The 24158-nt window shown below is 39.4% G+C and overlaps 2 protein-coding genes and 1 pseudogene across 5 annotated transcripts in view; 2 read left to right on the top strand and 1 right to left on the bottom strand.

Annotated features, from left to right (window-relative positions):
• The window catches only part of LOC125919837 (atherin-like), a 132344-nt gene extending 111144 nt beyond the window's left edge, over positions 1 to 21200 (bottom strand). Inside the window, exons 1-3 of the mRNA XM_049626674.1 lie at positions 21161 to 21200; positions 19636 to 19716; positions 14996 to 16256 (exon numbers count right to left, since the gene is read on the bottom strand). Of these exons, the coding sequence (XP_049482631.1) occupies positions 15658 to 16256; positions 19636 to 19716; positions 21161 to 21200 (720 nt within the window). The 3' untranslated portion in view covers positions 14996 to 15657. The remainder of the gene's footprint in view (positions 1 to 14995; positions 16257 to 19635; positions 19717 to 21160) is intronic.
• LOC125919838 (60S ribosomal protein L13a-like) lies at positions 5287 to 5981 on the top strand (annotated as a pseudogene).
• The window catches only part of SCAF11 (SR-related CTD associated factor 11), a 73214-nt gene continuing 64685 nt past the window's right edge, over positions 15630 to 24158 (top strand). For all 4 annotated transcript variants that reach the window (XM_049627231.1, XM_049627230.1, XM_049627228.1 and 1 more), the window contains exon 1: positions 15630 to 15718. The gene's annotated coding sequence lies outside the window, so the exon portion shown is untranslated. The remainder of the gene's footprint in view (positions 15719 to 24158) is intronic.

The raw sequence follows: 24158 nt of genomic DNA, 5'->3' as shown, positions 1-24158 counted from the left end.
CTGCTTCGGAGTCTGTGTCTCCCTCTCTCTGCCCTCCCCAACTTGCACTCTGTCTGTCTGTCTGTTTGTCTCTCTCTCAAATATAAACATTAAAAAGAGCTTTTTAAATAAAAAAATGGAATAATCCAATGAATGCAAGTTTTTACAAGTGTAATATCCTTTGTTACTCTGTCATTTGTTACAATAAAACATGGAATATCCAATGTGATGGAATGAAAAAAATTATGTGACTGGTTTGTCTTAAGAAAAAAGCTGTTTTTATTTACAAAAAGATCTTGATAACTTATCTGGGATTGGCAGGAGAAAGCAGAATTAGATAAAGTCTCTACTTAAAAAATGAACAGGAATTTTGGGATGTGGTAGGAAGAATTAAAAATAAAGAGAATGGAATAAAGCACTTGCGGAAAGCTAGAGCTTGTGTTAGGAGAAATGGCCAAGGTTCTTTTTTAAAAAGGAGAAGTCAAATATTCAATTTTAAATTATTTCCTGTATGGTTCTTTGATGCAATAACTATCATAATCTCCTAAATTAGTAGTACAAGTCAAGTAACAGTAATGCCTTGCCTATATCTACTAGTTAATGTTAGTAAGAATGGACTCTGGTTGAATTAATAATAAAGGGTTTTAATACAAGGATATTGGGCAGCTCATCAAAGCACTAGGAGGGCTTGAGAACTAGGCTTGGGAGTAAGCAGCTGGTAAAAAGACCCAAATCATATCCAAACCTGGTTCTGATAGGGAAACACTTAACAGTGTGCAGAGAAAGAGAGAGCAACAGTGAGAGAATTTAACCTATTAGTGTCATTAGATCCCAAATTATATACAAACTAAGTGTTTCCAATTGATCATATGCCTCTGCTATAGCAACAAGGGAGATTGCAAAAGCGAATTGTTCTAATTCCTGATCCCTATCAGGACTCACAAAATTCAGATTCTAGGTACCAGAATAAATGAGAAATGATCACTACAGTGATATTTGGAGAAAAATTAATGAGAAACAGCTGTGCCCTATATTTGGGCTAATACCTGAACACTGATAAAGAATAAACTGCAAAATACAGAGGCAAACTAGGAAACCGAATCCAGCAACACAAAAAAGGACTGTACACCCTGATCACATGGATTTATCCTAGAAATGCAAGGTGGTTAATATCCAAAAAGTCAATTCATATACCATAACATTAGAATAAAGGAGAAAATGGCATGATTGTCTCAATAAATTCAAAAAGAGTATTTGACAAAATCCAACACCCTTTCATGATAAAAGTAGTCAACAAACTAAACAGAGAAGGAACTTCAGCAATGTAAAAAACTTCTATGAAAACCCACAGTTAACATCATACTTAATGATGAAACAATGAATGCTTTCCTCCTAAGATCAAGGACAAGGATGTAAGCTCATACCACTTTTATTCAAGAGTGTCATGAAGATTCTAGCAAGGGCAATTAGACAAGAAAAGGAAATACAAGGCATCAAATTGGAAAGGAAGAAGTACAACTATTTCTATTCATAGATGACATGATCTTGTATGCAGAAAATCCTAAGGAATCCACTAAGAAACTATTAGAACTAATACATGTTTTCAGCAAAATTTCAGGATACACGATCAATACACAAAAATCAATTGTATTTCTATATACCTGTAATGAACAAACCGAAAATGAAAGAGAACAATTCCATTTTCAATAGCATCCAAAAAAATAATAGTAATAAATTTAACAAAAAAAAAAAAAGGCAAAACCTATACTCTGTAAACTATAAAAACATTGTTGAAAAAAATTAAAGATCTAAATAAATGGAAAGGCATCTCATGTGCTGGTCTGGAAAACTTAATACTGTTAAAATGGCAATAGTCCCCAAACTGATCTATAGATTTAGCCTGATCACTATCAAAATCCCAACTGCCTTTTTTGCAGAAATTGACAGGCTGATCCTAAAATTCTTAAGAAAATTCAAGAGAACCAGAATAACCGAAAGAATCTTGAAAAAGAACACAGTGGAAAGACCTATACTTTCCAACCTCAAAGCTTACTACAAAGCTATTTGTAATCAAGACAAAAGATCAACTGGCATAAGGACAGACATAAAGATCAATGGAATAGAATCGAGGAGTTCAGAAATAAACCTGCACATTTATGGTCAATTGGTTTTCAACACAGAAGCCATGACAATTTAATGAAGAAAGGAAGTCTTTTCAGTAAATGATATTGGGACAACTGGATATCCACATGCAAAAGATTGAAGGTGCATATACATAAAATTTATGCATATACATGCAAAAATTAATGGATCAAAGCCCTAAATGTATGAGCTAAAACAATTAAACTCTTACAGGAAAATATAGGTATATATCTTGGTGATATTGGATTAGTCAATGGTTTATTAGATATGACAGCAAAGCACAAGCAACAAAAGAAAAAAATAGATAAATTGGACATCATCAAAATTAAAAAAAAAATTGTTCTTCAAAGAACACCATCAAGAAATAAAAGATAAGGGATGCCTGGGTGGCTCAGTCAGTTAAGTGTCTAGCTCTTGATCTCAGCTTAGGTCATGACTGCATGGTTCATGGAATGGAGCCCTGCATCGGGCTCCATGCTTACAGTGCAGAGCCTGCTCAGGATTCTCTTTTTCCCTTCCTCTCTGCCCCTTCACACCTCTCAAAACAAATAAATAATAAAAAAAGAAAGTGAAGATAATTCATAGGGTGGGAAAAATATTTACAAAGCAAATATATGATAAAATATAAAGGACTTGTATCTAGAATATATAAAGAGCTCACAACTCAATAATAGAAAAATAGCCCAATTAAAAATAGGCAAATGATTTGAATGGACACTTCTCCAAAGATATACAGACAAATTAATACAGGAAAAGATGTTTAACATCATTAGCTATCAAAGAAAGGCAAATTAAAATCACAATGAGATACAAATTCACACTCGATAGAACAGCTGTAATCAAAAGCACAGAGTTACAAGTATTGTTGAGTGTGTGGAGAAATTGGAATCCTCATACACTGCTGATGGGAATATAAAATGGTACAGCTTCTCTGGAAAAGAGTTTGGCAGTTCTTCAAATGGTTAAACAGAGTTACCATATGGACCCAGCAATTCCACTTATAAGTATCTACCCAAGAGGAGTAAAAACATATGTTCACATAAAAACTTGTACATGAATATTCATAACAGCATCATTCATAATAGCCAAAAAGTGGATACAACCAAAATACCCATCAATTGATGAACAGATAAATAAAATGTGCCATATCCATATGACAGAATATTATTCCACAAAATAAAATTTAAAAGAACAAAAGAAGAAGTAGTGTTACATGTGTTGCCTAGGTCTAAAGGATTGGGACTGGGGGGCTGGAGAGCTGAGGAGTGACTGCTAGTGGGTATAGGATTTGGGGGAAGGGGGTGATGAAAACAATGTGCTTAATCATCCCCAATATCCCCACAATCATCCCCATTGATTGTGGGGATGCTTGCATAACTCTGTGAATATACCAAAAAATATTGTATTGTATACTTTAAATGGGTGAATTGTATGTTGTGTGGCGTATATCCCAATATAGCTGTTACTAACAAACAAACAAGCAAGCAAACAAATACAGAAGAGAAAGAGAAATTAGTTAAGTGAGAAATTAAAACCAGAAGTGACTAGGAATAAAGTAAGTTCCTACAACTTTCAGAATCATGAGGAAGATTCTAGATTTATCCTAGAGTGTAAAACAGGAGTTAAAAAATTTTTTTAATGTTTATTTATTTTTGAGAGAGAGAGACAGAGAACGAGCAGGAAAGGGGCAGAGAGACAGACACAGAATCCGAAGTGGGCTCCAGGCTCCAAGCTGACAGCACAGAGCCCCACGTGGGGCTCTAACTCACAAACCGCAAGATCATGACCTGAGCTGAAGTCGGATGCTTAACTGACTGAGCCACCCAGGGGCCCCATAAAATATGAGTTTTTTTTTTTAATTAAGTTTATTTATTTATTTTGAGAGAGAAAGTGGTTGAAAGCGCACACACCAGTGAGCTGGGGAGGGGCAGAGAGAGGAGAGACAGAATTCTAAGCATTCTGAGTCAGCTCAAAGCCTGATGTGGAGCGCAAACCCACAAACTGTGAGATCATGACCTGAGTTGAAATCAAGAGATGGATGCTCAACGAACTGAGCCACCCAGGTGCCCTTAAAATATGAATTTTAAGAAAATTTTATATAGCCCTTATGAAAAGAGCAACCTCTACAGACATCAGGATTACACTGCTGTTGGTGGGTAGTATATGAGGGAACTGGCATTCTCATCTCCTGTTGGTGTATGGTAAATTAGTGCAATGTGTCAAAATTTTAAACATATGTACCCTTTAATGTAGCAAACCTACTCCAAAGGATGAAGGCATATAGATGTTCATTACAGCATGCTTTGTAACATTAAAAATTGGAAATACTCTATCTATAAACAATGCTTAACCCTAGCCAACTCAGTCCCCTTTTTAAAATAAATATTTTTGCTAACACTTCATTTATAGTCCTAAAATGAAAGTCATAGATACCTACAACGAAATATACTAACTGTAATATTAAAGAGAAATAAAAGGAAAGCAATTAGTAACAAAATATGTATTTCAATATGTAAACACTCTATACACGAAACATACTCTAGAGGGCAGTACCATCCAGTTAAGAACTCATTATCTACAACAAGCTAGTTAAGCAATTTATGATATATCCAAACAATGGAAGGATGTATATCTAGATTTGCTGACATAGTTGAATCAAAAGCAGATTGCACAACAGTAATTACATAGGTAGTTTTATTTATGTAAATAAATAGAAAAAGATCTAAAAAGATGCTCACTAGGATGTTGATGATAAGAATTGTCTCTAATGATGAGATTTATAAGGGTTTTTGCTTTTCTCTTTATGTGTTTGCATATTTGAACTTTCTTGTCTATACATAAATTTAAAAGTTTATGGCAAGTCCCAACGGGAGAATCACAACATAGATTCCTAGGTTTCTGGAGTGAGGTCCTATTGTCTGCAATGGAGAATTAAATGCTTTTTTTTTTTTTTAAGTTTATCTTTTATTTACTTTGAGAAGGAGAGAGAGAGACAGAGAAAGAGTGAGCACACATGACCAGAGGGGCAGAGAGAGAGAGGGAGAGAAAGAGAATCCCAAGCAGGCTCCACTCACCACAGAGCCCAGCATGGGGCTTGAACCCAGAAACCATGAGATCATGAACTGAGATCAGGAGTTGGATGCTCAACTGATCGAGCCACCCAGGCACCCCTGGAGTCTTAACTATCTTTCATTGAATAGTTACTGGCCTTTCCCAGGCAGCTGCCAAAGATGGTGTTGGGGCTAGTCGTGGTACATGGATAGCCAAGGCCATCTCCTGTGTTGTCAAGTGAGCCTGATGGCTAAGACTTCCAGGCAGGAGGTTGGTGGTCATGCACTGTGAGGGCATCCATATTTCTGGCAATTTCTGCAGAAACAAGTTGCAATACTTGGTCTTCTTCCACAAATGCATGAACACCAATTCATCCTGTGGGCCCTACCTCTTCCAGTCCCCTAGCTACATCTGTTGAAAGAACGGTACAAGGCATTTTGCTGCTCAAGGTCAAGTAAGGTCCAGCCACCCTGGACTGCCTCAGGGTATTTAACAGGATCCCACTCCTGGCCCCATCACCCCTACCTCATAAGAAAAAGTGGATGGTGGTTTTTACTGCCTAAGGTTGTGCATCTGAAGCCCACTCAGAAGTTTGCCTACCTGAGGCACCTGGCTTGCAAGTTCTCCTGGAAGTACAGGCCATGATAGCCACCCTAGAGGAGAAGAGAAAGGAGAAGGCCAAGACTCATTATAGAAAAAAGTGGTAATTCATGAGGCAGGAGAAACAGGCCAAGAAGAATATAGAGAACACAACTGACAAATACAAAGAGGTCCTCAAGACCTATGAACTCCTGGTTTGGGTCCAATAAAGATGATTTCTCATGCTTGGCTTGGCCTTCATTTCTTCCATTGGTACCCTAGGATGTAGGGGACCTAAATGTGGCCATCCCAATGTCCAAGTGCCACAGGCAGCCACTTAGGAGTGGCCCTGAAAACAGCAGAGAGGAGAATACCTTTAAGTGGGCAGAGTTTTGACTTGTGCATCTGATAGTTTACTTTGAGTAGAAAGTTATGGGTGCTGGCAAAAGGCTTGTCTGCTTGGTCAGAGTCTGTGGGGAGAAAGACAAGAGATAAAGGGATCTGGGAAAGAGGCGTACGGATGAATCTATAAAAGTGGATATGAGATGTGAAGATTTTTGTTTCACATGTTAATGCCCAACAGAGAGCATCCATTACAGAAGAGGGACTAAACAACAACAAGAAACAATAACTTGTCCAGATAACATCACTGAGTCTCTGCCATTAGTTACACCAGTATTGGTACAACAGGCACACAATAAGAATGGAGACAGGAATGGAGATTATACATGGGCCCAATAGCGTGGGCTCCCACTTACCAAGGCTTATCTATCTACTGTCACTGTCAAATATCTGACTTTCCAGCAACAAAGACCAATCAATACTTGGCCCACAATATGGCACCATCCCTTTAGAAGACCTACCAGGTACTTGGTGGCAAGTTGTCTACACTGGACTTGTTCCACCCTGGTAGTAGTATCAATCTATCTTGACTGGAATATAAACATATTCCAAGTTAGACCTATTGCTGAAGTGTCTTAGCTAGTACTACTGAGAATTTAAAGTGTTTGGTCCAATGACCAGGGCATTGGTATAGCAGTGCGTATATGGGATCCACTGATCTTTTCATAACTATACCATCTAGACAAACTGCTAGACTCATAGAGCACTGGAATGACCCGTGGAAGATTCAGCTGAGGTGCTAGCTTGCAAAGGATACCTTGTGAGGAGGGACATCATCCTCCAGGACTCAAGGTAAACTCTAAATTGATATTCATTATATGGTTCAGGGTTCCCAATATGGAGAATACATGGGTGCAGTAGCTGTAGCATGCAAGTAGGAATATTTCTGTACACTGATTACCAGAGATTCATTTGCGGGATTTTTAACCTTCTTTCCACAGTGGTTAGAGGTTTTGGCAACCTCAGGAAAAGTCCCATTAAACCCCAGCTACTCCTGGTCACTTTAGGATCTTCATTCCAAGAAACCAGCAGGAGAGTATAATTGAACTTGATCTTCAGTAGGACAGCTGTTATGCAATAGAGACAGGAAAGAATACATTTCATACTCAGGTAATCCATTTGGGTATCTTGGTTTCCACTTGATCAACTTAGGTAGTACATGGATAAGTGCAACAGCCACAACTTGAGAAGGACTTGGTGATCAATGGCTAAGTCCTCTGAGGGAAGAGGGTCTAGGTCATTGCACTAAATAAGCTACCTTGACAAGCAGAGGGTGAGGGGAATCTAGAATGGGTGGCAGAGACAGGAGATGATCAGCCTCAATTATGGCCCCAAGAACAGCTTTAAGGGCTGTAATTAATCTCACCAATGCTTTTTCTAATAAATTTCTCCAGGAAAAGAGATCTGATAGAACTTTGGAAGAGATTCTCCTAGAATGTATTATATATATAAACAGGTTGATGGTCATGGATATCATGGTACACTGCAGAGATCTCCCCATCCAGGACTGAAATCATTCCACCAGCTTCTAGAAGTATTGGAGGATGATAGATTTCAACTGAATCCTACTTCAGAATTTACTTCAAGTTCAAGTAAGCTCAAGAAGATTACTTTTCTGGGCTCAGACAAAATGACTGGTCACTGAGGTAAGCATAAAGTCCTCAGAGCTCTCTGTAGAAAGGCTGAGGTCGGGGCGCCTGGGTGGCGCAGTCGCTTAAGCGTCCGACTTCAGCCAGGTCACGATCTCGCGGTCCGTGAGTTCGAGCCCCGCGTCAGGCTCTGGGCTGATGGCTCGGAGCCTGTTTCCGATTCTGTGTCTCCCTCTCTCTCTGCCCCTCCCCCGTTCATGCTCTGTCTCTCTCTGTCCCCAAAATAAATAAAAAACGTTGAAAAAAAAAATTAAAAAAAAAAAAAGAAAGGCTGAGGTCTTTGCTGGATTGCATCACAACACAACTTCTTCCTCTGTTCAATCTTACTTCCTTTACTCTTTCCACAAGTGGATCCCAAGAGCACTCCCCAATGAAATTTCTGTCCCTGAGCCTTCATCTCAAAGTGTATTTCCTAGGGAATGTGACCTGTGAGAAGTTCCCCTTCCCTATGTACCTTATAACTGTTAAGACCTTTTGTAAAAAATCAAAATTTATTAAATAAAAAGGGGATTTATTGGCTCACATAACTGCACAGGTATCAGGATTGATTTGATTCAGTGGATTAATGATGTCAAGGACCCAGTTTTGCTCCATTTCTCTGTTCTGCCTTCCACAAAATCAGCATTATTCTAGAGCTAGCTTTGTTCACATTGACAGTAGCTGCAGTAATTCCAGGGTTTATATTCTCAGCCCTTACATTCCAAATGGAAAGAGAACAGGCTTTTAGTAGCTTTATTTAAAGAATAAGGAAAAATCTTTCTCAGAGTCACTAGCAATTCAAGGTTCAGAGACACAAATTGGTCAAAGGCTGGGTTTCTTAAGCCACTTACTGGCAAGAGGTATGGGATTACCTTGAGTGCTTTAAAATAATCAGTTCACTCTTGGAATTGTTGGTATGTTTTAATCTTTGCCTTCTACAACCACACAGATGGGGAGGGATGGAAGGGATGTTATGGAGACAGATATATTCATTTGTTAGGGCTGCCATAACAAAGTACCACAGCACAGAGTGCTTAAAGTAGAGAAATCTATTTTCTCACAGTTCTAGAGGCTAGAAGTCTGAGATTAAGACATTGGCCTTTCTCCTTAGCTTAGATGACCATCTTCTCCTGCCTTTGCAGGGTTTTCCCTCTGCATGCATACATCTCTATGTCCTAATCTCCTCTTGTTATAAGCAACCAGTAATATTGGATTAGGGCCTACCCTAAGGACCTTATTTTAACTTAATCACCTCTTTAAAGACCTTGTCTCCAAATACAATTACATTCTGAAGTGCTAGGGATTAGGACTTAAATACATGAACTTTGGGGGGACACAATTCAGCCCATAACACAAACTCAACATCAGCATCAATTACATATTGAAATATTTCATTTGCTTGACTGCTGCAGTAAATTGTCAAGTCTTTAAGGGCAAGAACAGTATCTTATTTATACCACCTATGCCTAGCACAGAGCCTGGTACACACTAGGCAGTCAATACAAGATAACAACTGCTTGCTAAGGACTATAGTTTGTTGCACCTTGTAAGTATGAGGTCACTGGTGACTTTTTTGAGGAGCAGTTTCAATGGAGTGGTGGTGACATAAGCCTAATTGTTGTGGGTTTAAGAGTGAATGGACGAGTTTGACAGTATAAAAATTATGACTTTCTTATGACAAAAGCCACCATGAACAAAGTCAAAAGATGATTATGATAAAAAATAGTACCTATTGGAACACATATACATATATGGAACACCAAGGGTTAAGAGCTCTGACAAAAAAAATCCTATAAAAAGACCAGAAAAAGATGAAGACAAATAGTATGAAAACATACAAAGGCTATACGCACAACCCAAAAATACATGAAAAAAAGTTCAGCCCTATCAGTACTCAGGGAAACACTAATTGAAGTAACAGTAAGATAGCATTTAATGCACATTACATTGACAAACGTTTAAGATTCATGCTTCAGTCCTGGCAAGAGATGGATAAATAGACATTCTTTTACCTTTTGATTGGCATGTGAACTGCAGTAATTCTAGAGGTAATCTGGCAGTGTCTCACTCGAGACATCTTTGGTCCCAAGTAACAGAAAACCCAACTCACCCCCTGCAAAAGTTATTTACAGAGTCACATAACTGAAAATCTAGACATAGCTAGATGGAATCTACTTGAATGTTATCATTAGAATCTAGTTTCTTTCCATGTCTTAGTTCTGTCTTCCTCTGAGTGAAAATCATTTTCAGTACAGGTCTCTTTTCACAAATAGAGCTTATATACTTATAGCAACAATATAGCAGAGAAGAAAAGTCCCTAATCTAATTCTTATTGGCCTGAATGGAGTCATGTGCCCATCCCTGAAATGTAGAATATTATACCTATAAAGTGTGATATTATACTCTTAGTGACCAAATAGAGAAGCCAATGGAGGAGTCCATGCCATTTGTAAATCCACAGATTAATAGAGGAAGATTAATTCATCTAAAGATAATGAGGTGCTGTTACCAGAAAAAGGGGAGATGGATACTGGGTGTCAAAACAAGCAAACAAAATGCATATATAACCTCTACAGGCAGTATCTATCAAAATGTGCACATATCTTTTGTCTCAACAATCTCGCTTTAAGGATTTGATTCTGCAGAAAGAAACTGCACAGTTTAAAAGAGATACACATATAAGGATACTCATTCTATCATTGTTTATAATGGTACAAAATCTGGACAAATCTACATTATCTACTAATAAAGGAATGGCTTAAAAAATTATGGCACATTGTTTATTGTGCAGCTAGTTAAAAGAATGAGGTAGATCAGAGTGCCCATGATAAACTCTTCAGTAAGAAAAAGGTGCAGAAAAATGTTGATTCATTATTTATAAAAACCAAAACTTTTATTTGTATGTGTTTCTATAACCATTGGGAAAAGTATGGAGAGAAACAATATTTTTAAGTTTATTTATTTATTTTGTGAGAGAAAATGCGGGGCTAGGGCAGAGAGAGAGGGAGAGAAAGAATCCCAAGCAGGCTCCACGGTGTCAGAGCAGAGCCTCATGTGGGGCTTGATCCCATGAATTGAACCATGAGATCATGACCTGAGCCAAAACTAAGAGTCATCCAGGTGCCCCAAATCATTAATCTTTTAACACTGATTTTATCTAGGATTGGGATGGGGAGAGGAAAACTATCCTTTTCTTTATTTGCTTCTGAATATACTGTTATACTTCTGTGTTGTCTGAATTGTTAAAATGAATGCTTATTACCTTTTAAATGAGTAGAAAGTGAAATGAGGAAGTAGTCTTAGATATAAACCATTTTTAGATTTAGAGAGAAGAAAGAGAAGTTAATCTCCGGTAAAGAAGAGATTGAAAATATTGAAGACAGAGTAACCCATAGCGTGGGCCCTGAGGGGATGGAGAGGATCCATTTCAGAGCAGAGTCCCGAGAGTACCAAGACTGTGATAGCTTCACTGTTCCACGGGGAAATGCAAATAAACAGCACAGTTAATAAAAATTTAGTTCTTTAGTGTTGAAAGTGCATGTTTTAAAAAAGAAATCCGGGTGATAAGAGATGGGAGGACTTTGAAAATGTATACTGTTATTCATCAAGATTAAAAAGTTAGCAGCCCTGTCTGTGTCGGTTCCTAAACTGTTAGGAATGTTAATGGTCTATAAATCCCAGAGTCTGGGAAAAACAGATCTACAACACAAGTAGAAGGCCAAGCATTAAGCAACACCTAGCACTTCCTCTGTGGTGGAGGAAAACAAGTGTGCGTGAATGTGGACAGTTAGAGACAGATTTTGTAGGGATAGGGAAAGAAGGTGAGGAAGTTAAAGGCTATGGTGAGATCTTTTGTTGGGCTCAGGGTTGAGGGGCTCCGCGGCAGTGACTATGAGGTTGAGACTTGAGGGGAGTCGCAAAAAATGGTAAGAGGTGCTGTGGGGAATGGGAGACCAACCTGAGAGAAACTGGACTTTTCAATATGGAATAATACCTATGTTTTTGCTCAGATTTGGTCTTCTATGAAATTGTCCTTGGTCCTTTTTGTATTCTCTCCCTCATTTGACACTCCTTTTCCCACCCAGCCCTTTTGTTTTTATTCTTTTTATGACACTTATATTGTTTCTTAGTTTGTTTTTGTACTTGTCTTATCTGTACCCACTAAACTATATCTGAGACACTGGCCATTCATTCTATAACCACCTCACAGCACCTCTGACATAGTAGATGCCCAATTGATTAGTGCTGAAATAAATTTAATTCCACATAGAAAATGGGTAATCAGTATCATTTTGATTAAAATTCTTCACAGTTGTGAAAACAGGGATAAACCGTTTGCCCCCCCTTTTTTTTTTATTCCTGTAAACTAACTTTTCCCCATGGCATGTATTTTTCATTCCCTACAAAGATACTGTGTGTGTGTGTGTGTGTGTATATATATATATATGTATTTTTTTTCCTTATAAGAATCTTAAACCATACACCCTTGGAATTCAAACACTCCTGTTATAAAAATGCCACAGAGATCATTAAAATAAAAATTTCCACTGTAATAGATATGAAAATTGAGGACCAAAAAACTTAGGCAATTTGTTCAAAACTGCAAAGGTATCAAGTGAGAGTCCATATTGGAGTCATGTTTCCATCTTAACTCAGTGTCTTTACACAGTGATTCTACTTCTTAATTTCAATTTTATTTTGCATTCAACTTATAGTAGTAAAATTAATTATAGCAGTTATCTCTGGTAATGCTCTGTCAAAATCAATACACTGATTACCCTTTATTTTTAAAGATGCCAGTATGGGTTTCTGTTGCTGTGGGACATGTTTGATATTTTAAGTGCCAGGTAAAATACAACAAGCCATTTGGGCATTCAGTTGAAGGTTGTTTTATGATGCGTATCATTTGTGTAATTTATGGTTATAATCGAATTTTAAATGTTGACAGTGATGGTTGGTATATCAATCTTTACTCTTGCATTTTACAGTTTATCATTTATTTAAAACTCCATATCTCTTTATTATATCATAAATAAAAAGTATTGGAACCACAGAGAGAGTAACAAATTGTCACATGCAAACATAATTAGGAGGATGCTGCATGTACAGAAATACACATAGTCTTCTCCCTGGGGAGGCAAGAGATGGCCTATTACAAACAACCACCCTCTTTTCCGTTTGCACATGAAAGTAGAAACCACTCGTGCATTAGCATTAAGAGCATTTTTCTCTTAAAACATGCTTACATAATACCTGAAGCCAACTGTAAAAAAGTGGAAATTAATTATCTGCTAGAGAATAAATAGATCAAAAGATTCATGTTGTTCAGTATGGCGCTTACTCAAAAAATTAAAAATGGAACTACCCTACGATCCAGGAATTGCACTACTGGGTATTTACCCCCAAAATACAAAACCACTAATTTAAAGGGATAAATGCACCCCTATGTTTACTGCAGCATCATTACCATTGCCAAACTATGGAAGTAGCCTAAGTGTCCACTGCTGGATGAGTGGATAAAGAAAATGTGGTATATATATGTACGACGGAATATTATTCAACCATAAAAAAGAATGAAATAAGTCAGAGAAAGACAGAGACCATTTGATATCATTCAAATGTAGAATTTAAGACACAAAACAAAAGAGCATAGAGAAAGAGACAAACCAAGAAACAGACTCTTAAGTATAGAGCACTGATTGTTACCAGAGGGGAGGTGGGTAGGGATTAATGAGTACACTTATCATGATGAAAATAAAATGATAAAGAGGAAATGGCCCCAGGAGGGGAAAAAAAAACCCAATTCATATTGCTTAGTTTTGCTGAAATGGTATAGTGCTATTGTTTTTTTTATAGTTTTCTATTGGCAGATATTATCATTCAACCTTTAATTAAACTTAAGGACGAACACTTTCTTAACAAATAAATATATTTTCACAAAATACCTACAGAAGAATGTTGCCCCATTAGTCTCCATCTGAAGTTACACTCCTGGGGGGGGGGGGGGTCGCATTCTCTCGGTTGAAGATGTGCATGTGTACGTGACAAAGCTACACCCTAATTCTGTTGGATGGCTCATTACAGTGCTTGTAGAATAGTGACAGGGAAAGGCGTTTGATAAAAATTTTGTTCTACCATCAGAAAAAACCATTTTAACTCCTCTAGATCATGGTTCCCTCAAATTTTTCAAACAGCGAAGCCCATCAAAATCCCCAAACCTTGTATCATTGTAAAACTCCAAAGACTTTGAAACAGACACAAGGCTGCTATTCATATATTCCTCCAGCAATATTTACCAAGTTCTTACCGAGTGACAGGCACTGTGCCAGGAGCTGTTGTTGTGAAAATGGTAAGACATTGGCAGTGTGGGGCAGACACGGAGCAGACCGAACACGATGCATAGGATGACGGTGCCATAGAAGCGACCTCACAGTACGGGGAGCTGGGGGGTGGGGAGGACACGGCAACTGGCCTGGTTTGGGCGAGGGCGGCGAAGTGGCCAGCCGGCGGGGCATCGAGAAAGCGGGGAGGATTGTCATTCTGGGCAAGGCTTGGCGTGGTTAGGGAAGCGCACTGCTCACAGAAAGGGAAGGGGGCTGGCAGCAGGGAAAGATGCGAGCCGCAAGGCTGGATGTGACTGGGACCTGGGGTAAACCATGTTGGCCGCCTCCCGCGGGAGCTGTTAGCTGGACGACGGCGGGGGCCCCGGACTGGAAGGGCCACCTGGAAGAAGAGGGGTGGATGCCGGCGCGGGAAGAGCAGTCAGGGGCGTGCAGAAACTGTACGCCAAACTACGAGGTTGAAGTCAGTGGCTTTGGAAAAGTGTAAAGGTGTTTCTGAGGTAAAACCAAAGATCTAACGACCCGACGGGAAATAAACAAGGCACACATGTTCCACGTCGCAGGTCCCGACAAATTATTGAATGATCACGTCATTGTCTGACCACAAAGTGGAGGTCCTCTAATCACAATCAAGTTTTTAATTTTTCGTTGTGGGAATTAAGATAAGGGGATATCCTAGGCTCGATGAGCCACAGGGAGAACCTTTCCCCTAGGCATTTTTTAAATGCCCGCCAGGAAGAAAAAAGAGTTTGGGTTTACAAATTAGGGACACTTCAACCTCCCTGTAGGGTGTATTTTAGGTGGGCAACGGTGCTGGGTGAAAACTCAATCCACCGCCAAACAACATAATAGCATTCTTCAATATCAGATTACCATAAAGATAGGGTAGCAAAAGCCACGCAAACCATCTCACGTCCAGGTCCCCAAGGGCTTCCTTCATTGTCCACGGCGTCTTAGCCGACTGCGCCGCCAAAGCAGCGCCAACTCGAGCGCCTTACACACTGCGCCTGCGCAGAGTCCGCCGAGTGGGAGGATGACAGCCTGCGGAAGACGTTTCCCAGAAGCCCGCGCCACTCGCTGCCGTCCTCCCTCCCGCTCTCAGGCCGCGTGACGTCACTCCGCCCGCCACGTTACTCGACGCTAAGGGTGGTTTGCCAGCGCCCCCCAGTGGTCCGGTTGAGCGCTGCAGCGGTACGCGCAGGGCCCAACAAGCGAGTAGGGAGAGGGCTGCGGGTGCTGCTGCCGCCGTCGTCACCGTAGCGCGCCGACATGTGGCGGCGCGGCTGAGCGGAGCGGAGCGAAGGGGGAGAAAGGGGGAGGGCACGCGCGGGGAGGGGAGGGAGGAGGCCAGACAAGGCGGGGGGAGGGGGAGCAGCGGTGGCGCAAGTCGCGCGGAGCAGCGCAGCCCGGGTCCGCTCCTTGCTCCGCTGCCACCTCCCGACCCGGCCGGTAGAGCCGGCGCTCCAGCGGCCCCCGGAACAACTCAAAGCGGACGAAGGAGTCCATGTTGGGGAACTTGGCGTCGTGACGGGGACCTAGGGACCTGCAGTGGGGCCGCCGCCGCCGCCAGAGCAAGCGCCTCGACCTCGGCCTGAGGTAAACACGGGCCGACCCCGGGGGCGGATGGGCTCAGGCGGCTGTCCGGGCGAAGTGGGGGCTGTTACGGGGCGGCGCAGAGCGGAGGAGCGGGCCCGGGGCGACAGGAGGGCGGACAAAGTTTCGGAATCGCGCGCGGCCCAGGCGGCGTCCTGCGCTTGGAGGAAAGTTGGAGCTGCCTCTCGAGGCAGGGGAAGCTGCGGCGGGGAGGGCCCCCCTTCCTTCTCGCTACCCCGCGAGGGAGGCCCCGCTTCGGCCGCCGCCGCCTCACAGTCCACACTCTGTCCCATTTCCTCCTTGTGGCCTACCCGCCTCCCCGCCGCTTCAGCCGGCGAAGCTTGTCCCCTGCCGGGTGCGGGGTCCGGTGGTGGCGGTGGTGGTGGGGGGGTGTTGAGGCTAGAGGTTCCACGACCGAGTCGCCACACAGGCACCCCCTCCCTGCGGTGGAAACGTGTCTGGCTGGGCTTCCGGGCGCTCTCCGACCCCCAAGTTCGCTTTACTTGGAAGACTTTGCTTTTGTCAATAGTGTCCAAGCCCGCTTGTGAAACCAAACTTTACTACGTCGTGACCTCTCAGTGCGCGAATAGGGAAGAGCCGGTGCTGCTAGGCATCGGCATTTACCCCACGTCCTGAATTTCGAACTGTTCTCCCCCCCCCCCCCCCACAATTTTTAAACCCTTTTCCTGGGCTGACCACAAAAGGGCCGGATCTAAACTTAGCTTAATGAGTCGCTCCTCGTCTCACCTAGGAATTTTGAACCATCAAAGACGTTTCTTACAGATTGCTGGCTATCTTCGCACCCATATGCATTTTGAAAATTGTTTTAAAAGTAAACACCTGGTTTAAGTAGTTGATGAAAACACTCAGAGATTCAAATGTTGTGAATTGTAAAATACCCCCAGCGTGTTTCTGTAGCGTATTTCTGACAGCGTCTACGAGTTGAGTGATTATCATTAATATTGGATTACGTTTTAATTAACATCTTTTATCATACCAACAGTGAACTGAGATATTTAAGCAAAACTGGTCGAAAAGTTTTTAATGTTTGGCTGGTAGATGGTGATGTTAAATTTTCCCAATTTGTGAATTTTCATTGAATTACGGAAAAAGCATATTAATAGATGTAATTTTCATTTTAAAAGTTAACCCAAGCATAGGACTACTTACCTCAGCAGAATATTGAAGGCAAAACATTCTTAAATAATTGCTGTTTTTGAATTTTATTGGTAATTGTATTAAAATTTTGATAAGAATCAAGTCTCTTTCCAGACCATTGCTTTCTCCTTCCTATTTCTTTGGCAGTTAGCTTAATCATCTCACCTCTTTGCTATTGGTTAAGAGCTGCAGTAAAAAGCTTGTGGGACTTTTATTTTTTTGTTGTTTTATTGGGCAGATGAAATTTTGAAATTGTCTTTGGATTTTTTTTGTTTTATTCTCTTAAGGATAATCTGAATCTACTTCATATTGTATTTATGCAACATGGGTTTTCAAATTTGTAATTCTTACTGTAGCTGCCGCTTTTTCATTGTAATATTTTTCAGTGCTTGCAAATATGTTTATAATCATTCAGTTTTACTTCAGATGGTGACCTTTTTACCAGAGAATTTGAGTACATTTTAAGATTTTTGGTGGGCTAAGATTTGGTCGTTTGCTTACTCCTTGTGTACTCACACTGCAAAAACATTGTTCAGTATGTCATGAGGGTATAAAACTGTAGAAAAGAATAGAAAATTGTTTGTAAATATGCTGCCTGAAACGTGTCATGGAGAAAATCTTAAGGGTGATTTTTGGGGTACATCTTTATGTGCTGTTCATTGGAGTCCATGAGTTAAAATCGAAATTTTTCAGGGGTCACTCAGCTTCCGCATTATTTTTTGGGCACGAGGCAGTGTGGCTAGGCATTTTTCCTGAAAAGCTGTGCTATTAACTAGAGATAGGATGAAACAGTGCAGTTACATGATGTTGTTGATCCACCATTAGTAGCATGTTTTAGTAGGAGGAGAGTACAGTATCATACTACTCATTGACTTATTACTGAACTTTTTAGGTACACCAGTGAGAGGTGGTTGTAAAACCTAACTAAAGAGACTGGCATATGTAGAGGTAATAAAAAGAGTCAACCTTAGAATAATTTTCATTGGAACTTCCCATTAGGAAGCTCTGCCACCATCTATCCTGGTGTTTTAGTGATGTAGATTGGATCTTGACTTACCTAGTGCAGTGAAATAAAGAGGCTCAAAACCTAAATTGTTAATTATGGTCTCTGTCCGAAAGAATAAATGAATAGCTTTGCACCTTATCTTGCATCTGAATTGTACTAACTGGTATTAGTACTGAGTAGAGCTCAGAGTTAAAATCTTGGTGTTCCCAAGATTCATTTTTGTGTTGTCATTGTTGTCTTTTTTTAAAGTTGTGACTTTGTTCTTTCTAGTACTTAGGTACATAAAGTTTTACAAATATAAAAACAACACCATCATCTCTCACTTGCAAAATAGTTTCCGAAAAAGTCTCACTATGACTTCTGTTTACCTATGATGTTTAACACTCAACAGCCAGAGTGATCCTGATGAAACTTGTCAAATCATGTCACTTCTCTTTTCAAATGGCTTCCCTTCTCAGTCATAGTAAAATGCATAGTACTTATGGTCTACCAGGCTCTGAGTGTTTCGCGTCTCCTCTTCCTCTCTGATTTGATTACCTCACTTTGTCCAGTCACCTTCCACTATGCTACTGAGAGTTTTCTCTGACTACTCTGTAAGACAGCAGACCTTCCCATGTTTCCTACCACTTTTTAAGCCAGATTTTCTCCATAGCATTTATCAATTTCTAATATACTGTATAATTTATTATCTTAAATTTATTGTATTTCTTCTTCGCTTTAATGCAAGTTCTGTGAGAATAGGGGATTTGTCACTTTGGGTCATTGTTTTGTCCCCAAACACCTGAACAATGCCTGGCACATAGTAGGTGCTTAGTAAATATTTAATAGATTAACCTGCTTTCAGCTGGAGACATTAAAGCAATAAAAATAGTAATTGTGGTTTGAAACTTTATGCAGTCTTTTGCATAAACTGCTAAGTTACTTTTATCCATGATTTACGTTCAGATCAGGGGACATATTTTTAAAGTAGAGGATGACAGAATGTGACCTTGGAACTGATTTATCAGGGTATAGAAGGAACTAAGAATACTTTGCTAAGGGTAGAGTGGTATAACTATCTTACTGTTTAAAATGCTGTCTTTCAGAAGCCAAATTATACTTATTTTTGGTAGTTACAGAAAGCAGAATTATGATTATGGTGATGGGTTTTGAAAGGGAGGAGAAGCAGCAAGAGTGGATGTGGGAAAATTAGTTAAGACTCTTATAGTAGTGTCCAGAAGAGATGAGGATAGCTTGATTTGGAGGTGGGCAAAAGTGAATGAAATTTGTAGTCACCAGCCCTCTGTTGATGGATCCAAAGTGAGGGAGATAGAAATTTCAGAGGTAAACAGCTGGGTGGAAGGTGATACCACATAAGGACCAAGGTTCTTTTGATTCTGACATACTGTATTTAAGGAACCTCTGGTGGAAATTTTTATAGGCAGTTAGATAATATGGTTCTAAATTTCAGAAGAGAGGTATCAGCTGGAAATAGAAAATTGAAGTCATTTATATAAGTAGTTGAAACTATAGGTGGAATTAATTGTCTAAGGGAGGGAATATAACTAGAATGGAATCACAGTGGCCCCTAATATAAAAAGTTTGAGGAAGGAATGTAAGCTCCCAAAGAATACTGTGAAGGTCAAATAAGTATGAGTTGAGTGTGGTATTGTAGAAACCAAAGGAAGAGAGTATTTCAAGGGGAGAGTAATCAGTAGGGTCAAGTGTTGATGAGAGTTGAGTAATGTAAGAGCTTAAGATTTTTCATTGAATTTACCAATATGAAGCTCATTGGCCTTTTTAATAAGCCGGATAGTAAGCTTCTTATTTTCAAACTGATGCTCCTGTAATTGCTTAACTAGATGTAAAAGTACTGATATCAAAGGTTAAGAAATTATCTGCCCACATTACAGAAGAGACCTAATGTTTGTAAAATATTTGCTATGTGCCAATCACTCTGTTTTAGACATTTTACATAAATTTTCGTTTGATCTTTTCAGTAGCCTTGAAATGTTGGGTGTATTAATCCATTTTACAGAAAGGAGTCTGAAGCTCTAGAGAAGTTTAATGACTTGCTAAGAAATACTCCACTCCATCTGACTCTTGGGCCTTTAGTTACTCATTATATTAGTTGGCCTCTCAAACTCTAGGTCAGTGCTGTCTAGTAGTAGACTTTTCTGTGATGATAGAAATACTGTGTGTCTGCTGCCAATACAGTAGCTAATGTGGCTGTTGAGCATTTGAAATGTTGAAATTTGAAATATGGCCAGTGGGACCGAGGAACAAAATAGTGGTTACTGTATTCGACAGTGGGTATATATAGTGGGTCATTGAGAATCCCATAAATAATAAAGCAGAGTCTTTACTTACAATAAGAAGAGGTGCAAACACATATTCTTCATTTGGAGGGAGTACCATTTTACTTATATGCTAGTTTTAGGTACTATAAATGAATATTGTAGATAATCTTTTTCTTTTTTTAAAACAATTTCAAACTTTTCAGAAAAGTTCCAAGTAGAATACAAAGAACTTTCTTCCTCTGAACCATTTGAGAATAAGTTGCAGACACCCATCCTGCTTAAGTCCCAAGTACAATACAAAGAAGTTTTTTAAAACCTTTAGCCATTTGAGAGTAAGCTGCCAATGCCTTCTCATCACCCCAAAGATAAAGACTTTTTTTTACATAAAATATATCAAAATAAGGAGATTAACATCACTATATTACTACAATCTAACTCTCAGACCTTGCTCAGGTTTTGTCAGTTTCCACAGTAATTTCATTTGTAAACAGGAGGCTCCAGTTCAGAATTCTGTATTGCATTTAATTGTAATGTCTTTTTATACTCCTTCAACTTAGAACAATCCCTCAGATTTTTCTTGATTTTCATGACCTTGACACTTCAAGAGATTACAGGTTAGTTTTGTTGTTAGATGTCCCTCGATTTAGATTTGCCTGATATTTCCTCATGGTTGGATTCAAATTGTGTTTTTTGGCAAGAGTGTCTCAGTAATGATGTTGTGTGTTCTCATTGCATCCTATCCTATGGCATATGATTTCAGTTTGTGCCATCGCTGATGATGTACACTTTGATCACTTGAGTTAGATGAATTCTCCCAAGCTTCTTCACTAAAGTTTTTCCCCCCTTCTCTTAGTAATTAATAAGTATTTTGTGGAGAAGTATTTTGAAACTTTATAAATCTTTATCACATTTGCTATTTATTCTCAAAATGTCCCAGTTTGGCTACTGAAAGCCCCTTCCAGCTAGTTTCTGTGTTTTGACTTGCTTTGAGCACTTCCTTACCGTTTGATGCAAGAAAATGTCCCAGGTTCACCTTGTACATACTTTCCCTGCTGTAGCCATAGAATCAGCTGTTTCTCCAAGGAGTGGTTTCTTTCAGTGAAAGGTATTTAGAAAACCTAGATTTGGGTGATGTATATATTTCTGTGTCTGTATATAGAAAACCATGAGCTGATACCAATTTTTCCAATTTCAAAACGTGTTTGTTTTCTAGCATTTGTTCTTGTTTTCTCCCTTTCCAAATTTATAACTCTCTTCTCTTACAAGGAGAAACCTGATTCCCAATATCCTTGGGATCAGTCACCAAAATGTAGCCAAATTTCTGTTGCCACTGCTGCTTTCTCTCCTGTGAATATCATTTTCACTCTTCTTAGGCTCTGATTTCTTGTGCCAAGATGCATTCCTCACTCTAGGCTCCTCAGATAGTTCATACTGAGGATGTCACCATTCTGCTTGACTTCTATCTAGTACCTCACTCTGGGCTTCCTCACCATCCTACATATGGACACCTTGCTCATTAATGTGGACTCCCAACACCTCCAGGGAGAAAACCAACATACAGATATGTTTCTTAAAGATTGTACTTATTGTTTCTATAAAAGATTATCACACCAAAACTTTTAATGAAAATTATGATCAGATATGTTCTCACTTTAAAATTTAAACCCTCTTGAGACTCTCACATCTCTGTTAGCGATAAGACTAATCTTCCTCCTTATTTTCCCTTTTATCCGAGAGTTCTCAGATGTACTTTTAGGGGAGTCTTCTTAACGTAATTTTGACAGTAAAGTGAAAATAGTTCTTTGGAGGGGCACCTGGGTGTCACAGTTAAGTGTCCAACTTTGGCTCAGGTCATGGTCTCATGGTCCATGAGTTCAAGCCCTGCATCAGGCTCTGTGCTGACAGCTCAGAGCCTGGAGCCTGCTTCAGATTCTGTGTCTTCCTCTCTCTGCCCCTCCCCCACTCACACTCTGTCTCTTTTTCAAAAATAAATAGACATCAGAATAAATATAAACATAAAATAAATAGTCCATTCGACCTAGCTTTGCATTCTAGTTGTCCCATATACTGATTGTCACCTTTTATTGGTGACTTAATAGTGTCCTCACCTATTTTAATTTTTAAGTAACATTTGCCTAAGTCTAGTGGTAATAGTAGCTATCTCCATCTCTGTTGTTTTATACCCTTAAGTTAACTCCATTTAGTGATTTTCAAACCTTTTTAATGCAGTGTTACTAACGTTCAATGTTGGTGGTGTTTAAAAATTTTAAATGTACTGTAGTATGGTATTTTGAGGATTAAATGTGCAAAGATATATCAGGTGGTTTTAATTTTTAAAATGTACTGAGGTTTGGTATTTGAGTATTAAATGTGCAAAGACATGTCACAGTTTATTGCTGGATGAGCATTTTCCCTACCGATAATCTTGTGATCCAGGTTTGTTGATATCTATGTGTCTCTTAGGTCTGGGAATGAAACATGGCCTTTGCCCTTGAGGGGCTTATTCCTAATCAGGCCTACTTTATTGCTCCCCAGTATTCTTCCATTTTTTTCCTAAGTAGTTTTCCATACATTTCTTTCTTCTTCCACTTCCTGCTGCTGCATTATTTTCAAAACCCCCATTTTAAACATGTCAAAATAGATAAATGGGATAGAGGTGTACTTTTCCTTAGTGATTTTCGCTTTTTACAGAACAAAATTTAAGTCCTGCCTTGGACTTAAACTTTTAAGTCCATTTACATTCTGGCCCATAATTATTCTCCTTTGCTGTCCTAAATGAGTTCGTTCTAACTAAATTAGTCCTGAAAAATGCCTGTAGTTCACATTTGGCACTTAGCATATGCTATTCTGTTGTTCATCTTTTGTATCCTATTTCTCCAGCTCTACTTTTTGCAGCAGGAAGGGGTATAGTATCTTTATCTGTCTTTGTATTCCAATGCCAGGCTCAATACCCTGGCCAAAGTAGTAGTTCAGCAGCTTAAAGTAAGCAAAAACAAATATAAATAGTAAAGAGAGCAGCCACAGCAACACTGCCTTGAAAATTCTCTGGGATCAGTGAAACAGCTTACAAATGATAAATGATCTGTTAAGGTAAATATACTTGTAACACTATTTTGTATGCTTAGATCACCTGTCAAGAAAATTGTTTCTTTAAATTATTGTTCTAATGGGAATAAATATTAATAACTTACAAAATTTGTAAGCTATCATTCACCTGAAAAGCTTATCATATCATAGAAGAGCCTTCAGATAGGACAGCTTTTTTTTTTTTTTTTTTTTTAATTTTTTTTTTTTCAACGTTTATTTATTTTTGGGACAGAGAGAGACAGAGCATGAACGGGGGAGGGACAGAGAGAGAGGGAGACACAGAATCGGAAACAGGCTCCAGGCTCTGAGCCATCAGCCCAGAGCCTGACGCGGGGCTCGAACTCACGGACCGTGAGATCGTGACCTGGCTGAAGTCGGACGCTTAACCGACTGCGCCACCCAGGCGCCCTCAGATAGGACAGCTTTAATGCATTAAGGCCATATTTCTTTAGGAACTGTTGTACATGTGCAGTTTCTTAGATGTCAACATGAGTAATATGAGGGAGATGCATGAAACAGAAAATAGCTTTATTTTTTCAAAACTGCTACAGAAGTAGATGAAACTAAAATTGAATGAAGGAGAAACAAAGCCAGTCAAGCCCTTAAGAGAAATTTAAAATATATTTTATATTAGTATAGTCACTCCAACTTTCTTTGACTACTGCTATGGTATATCTTTTTCCATTCTTTCATTTTGACCTATGTCTTTGTATTTAAAGTGAGTTTCTTAAAAAGCAGAATCAGACCTATAAATATAGAGAACAAACTGATGGTTGCCAGAGGGAAGGGGAGTGTGGGAGGATAGGTAAAATGGATAAAGGGGAGTGGGAGATATGGGCTTTCAGTTATGGAATGAGTAAATCACAGGAATAAAAGGCACAGCATAGAGAACATAGTAATATTCTAATAACAT

Source organism: Panthera uncia, chromosome B4, assembly GCF_023721935.1.
Source record: "Panthera uncia isolate 11264 chromosome B4, Puncia_PCG_1.0, whole genome shotgun sequence".
NCBI lineage: Eukaryota > Metazoa > Chordata > Mammalia > Carnivora > Felidae > Panthera > Panthera uncia.
The sequence above is the reverse complement of the archived record's forward strand: the minus strand, read 5'-3'. Positions and strand labels throughout refer to the sequence as shown.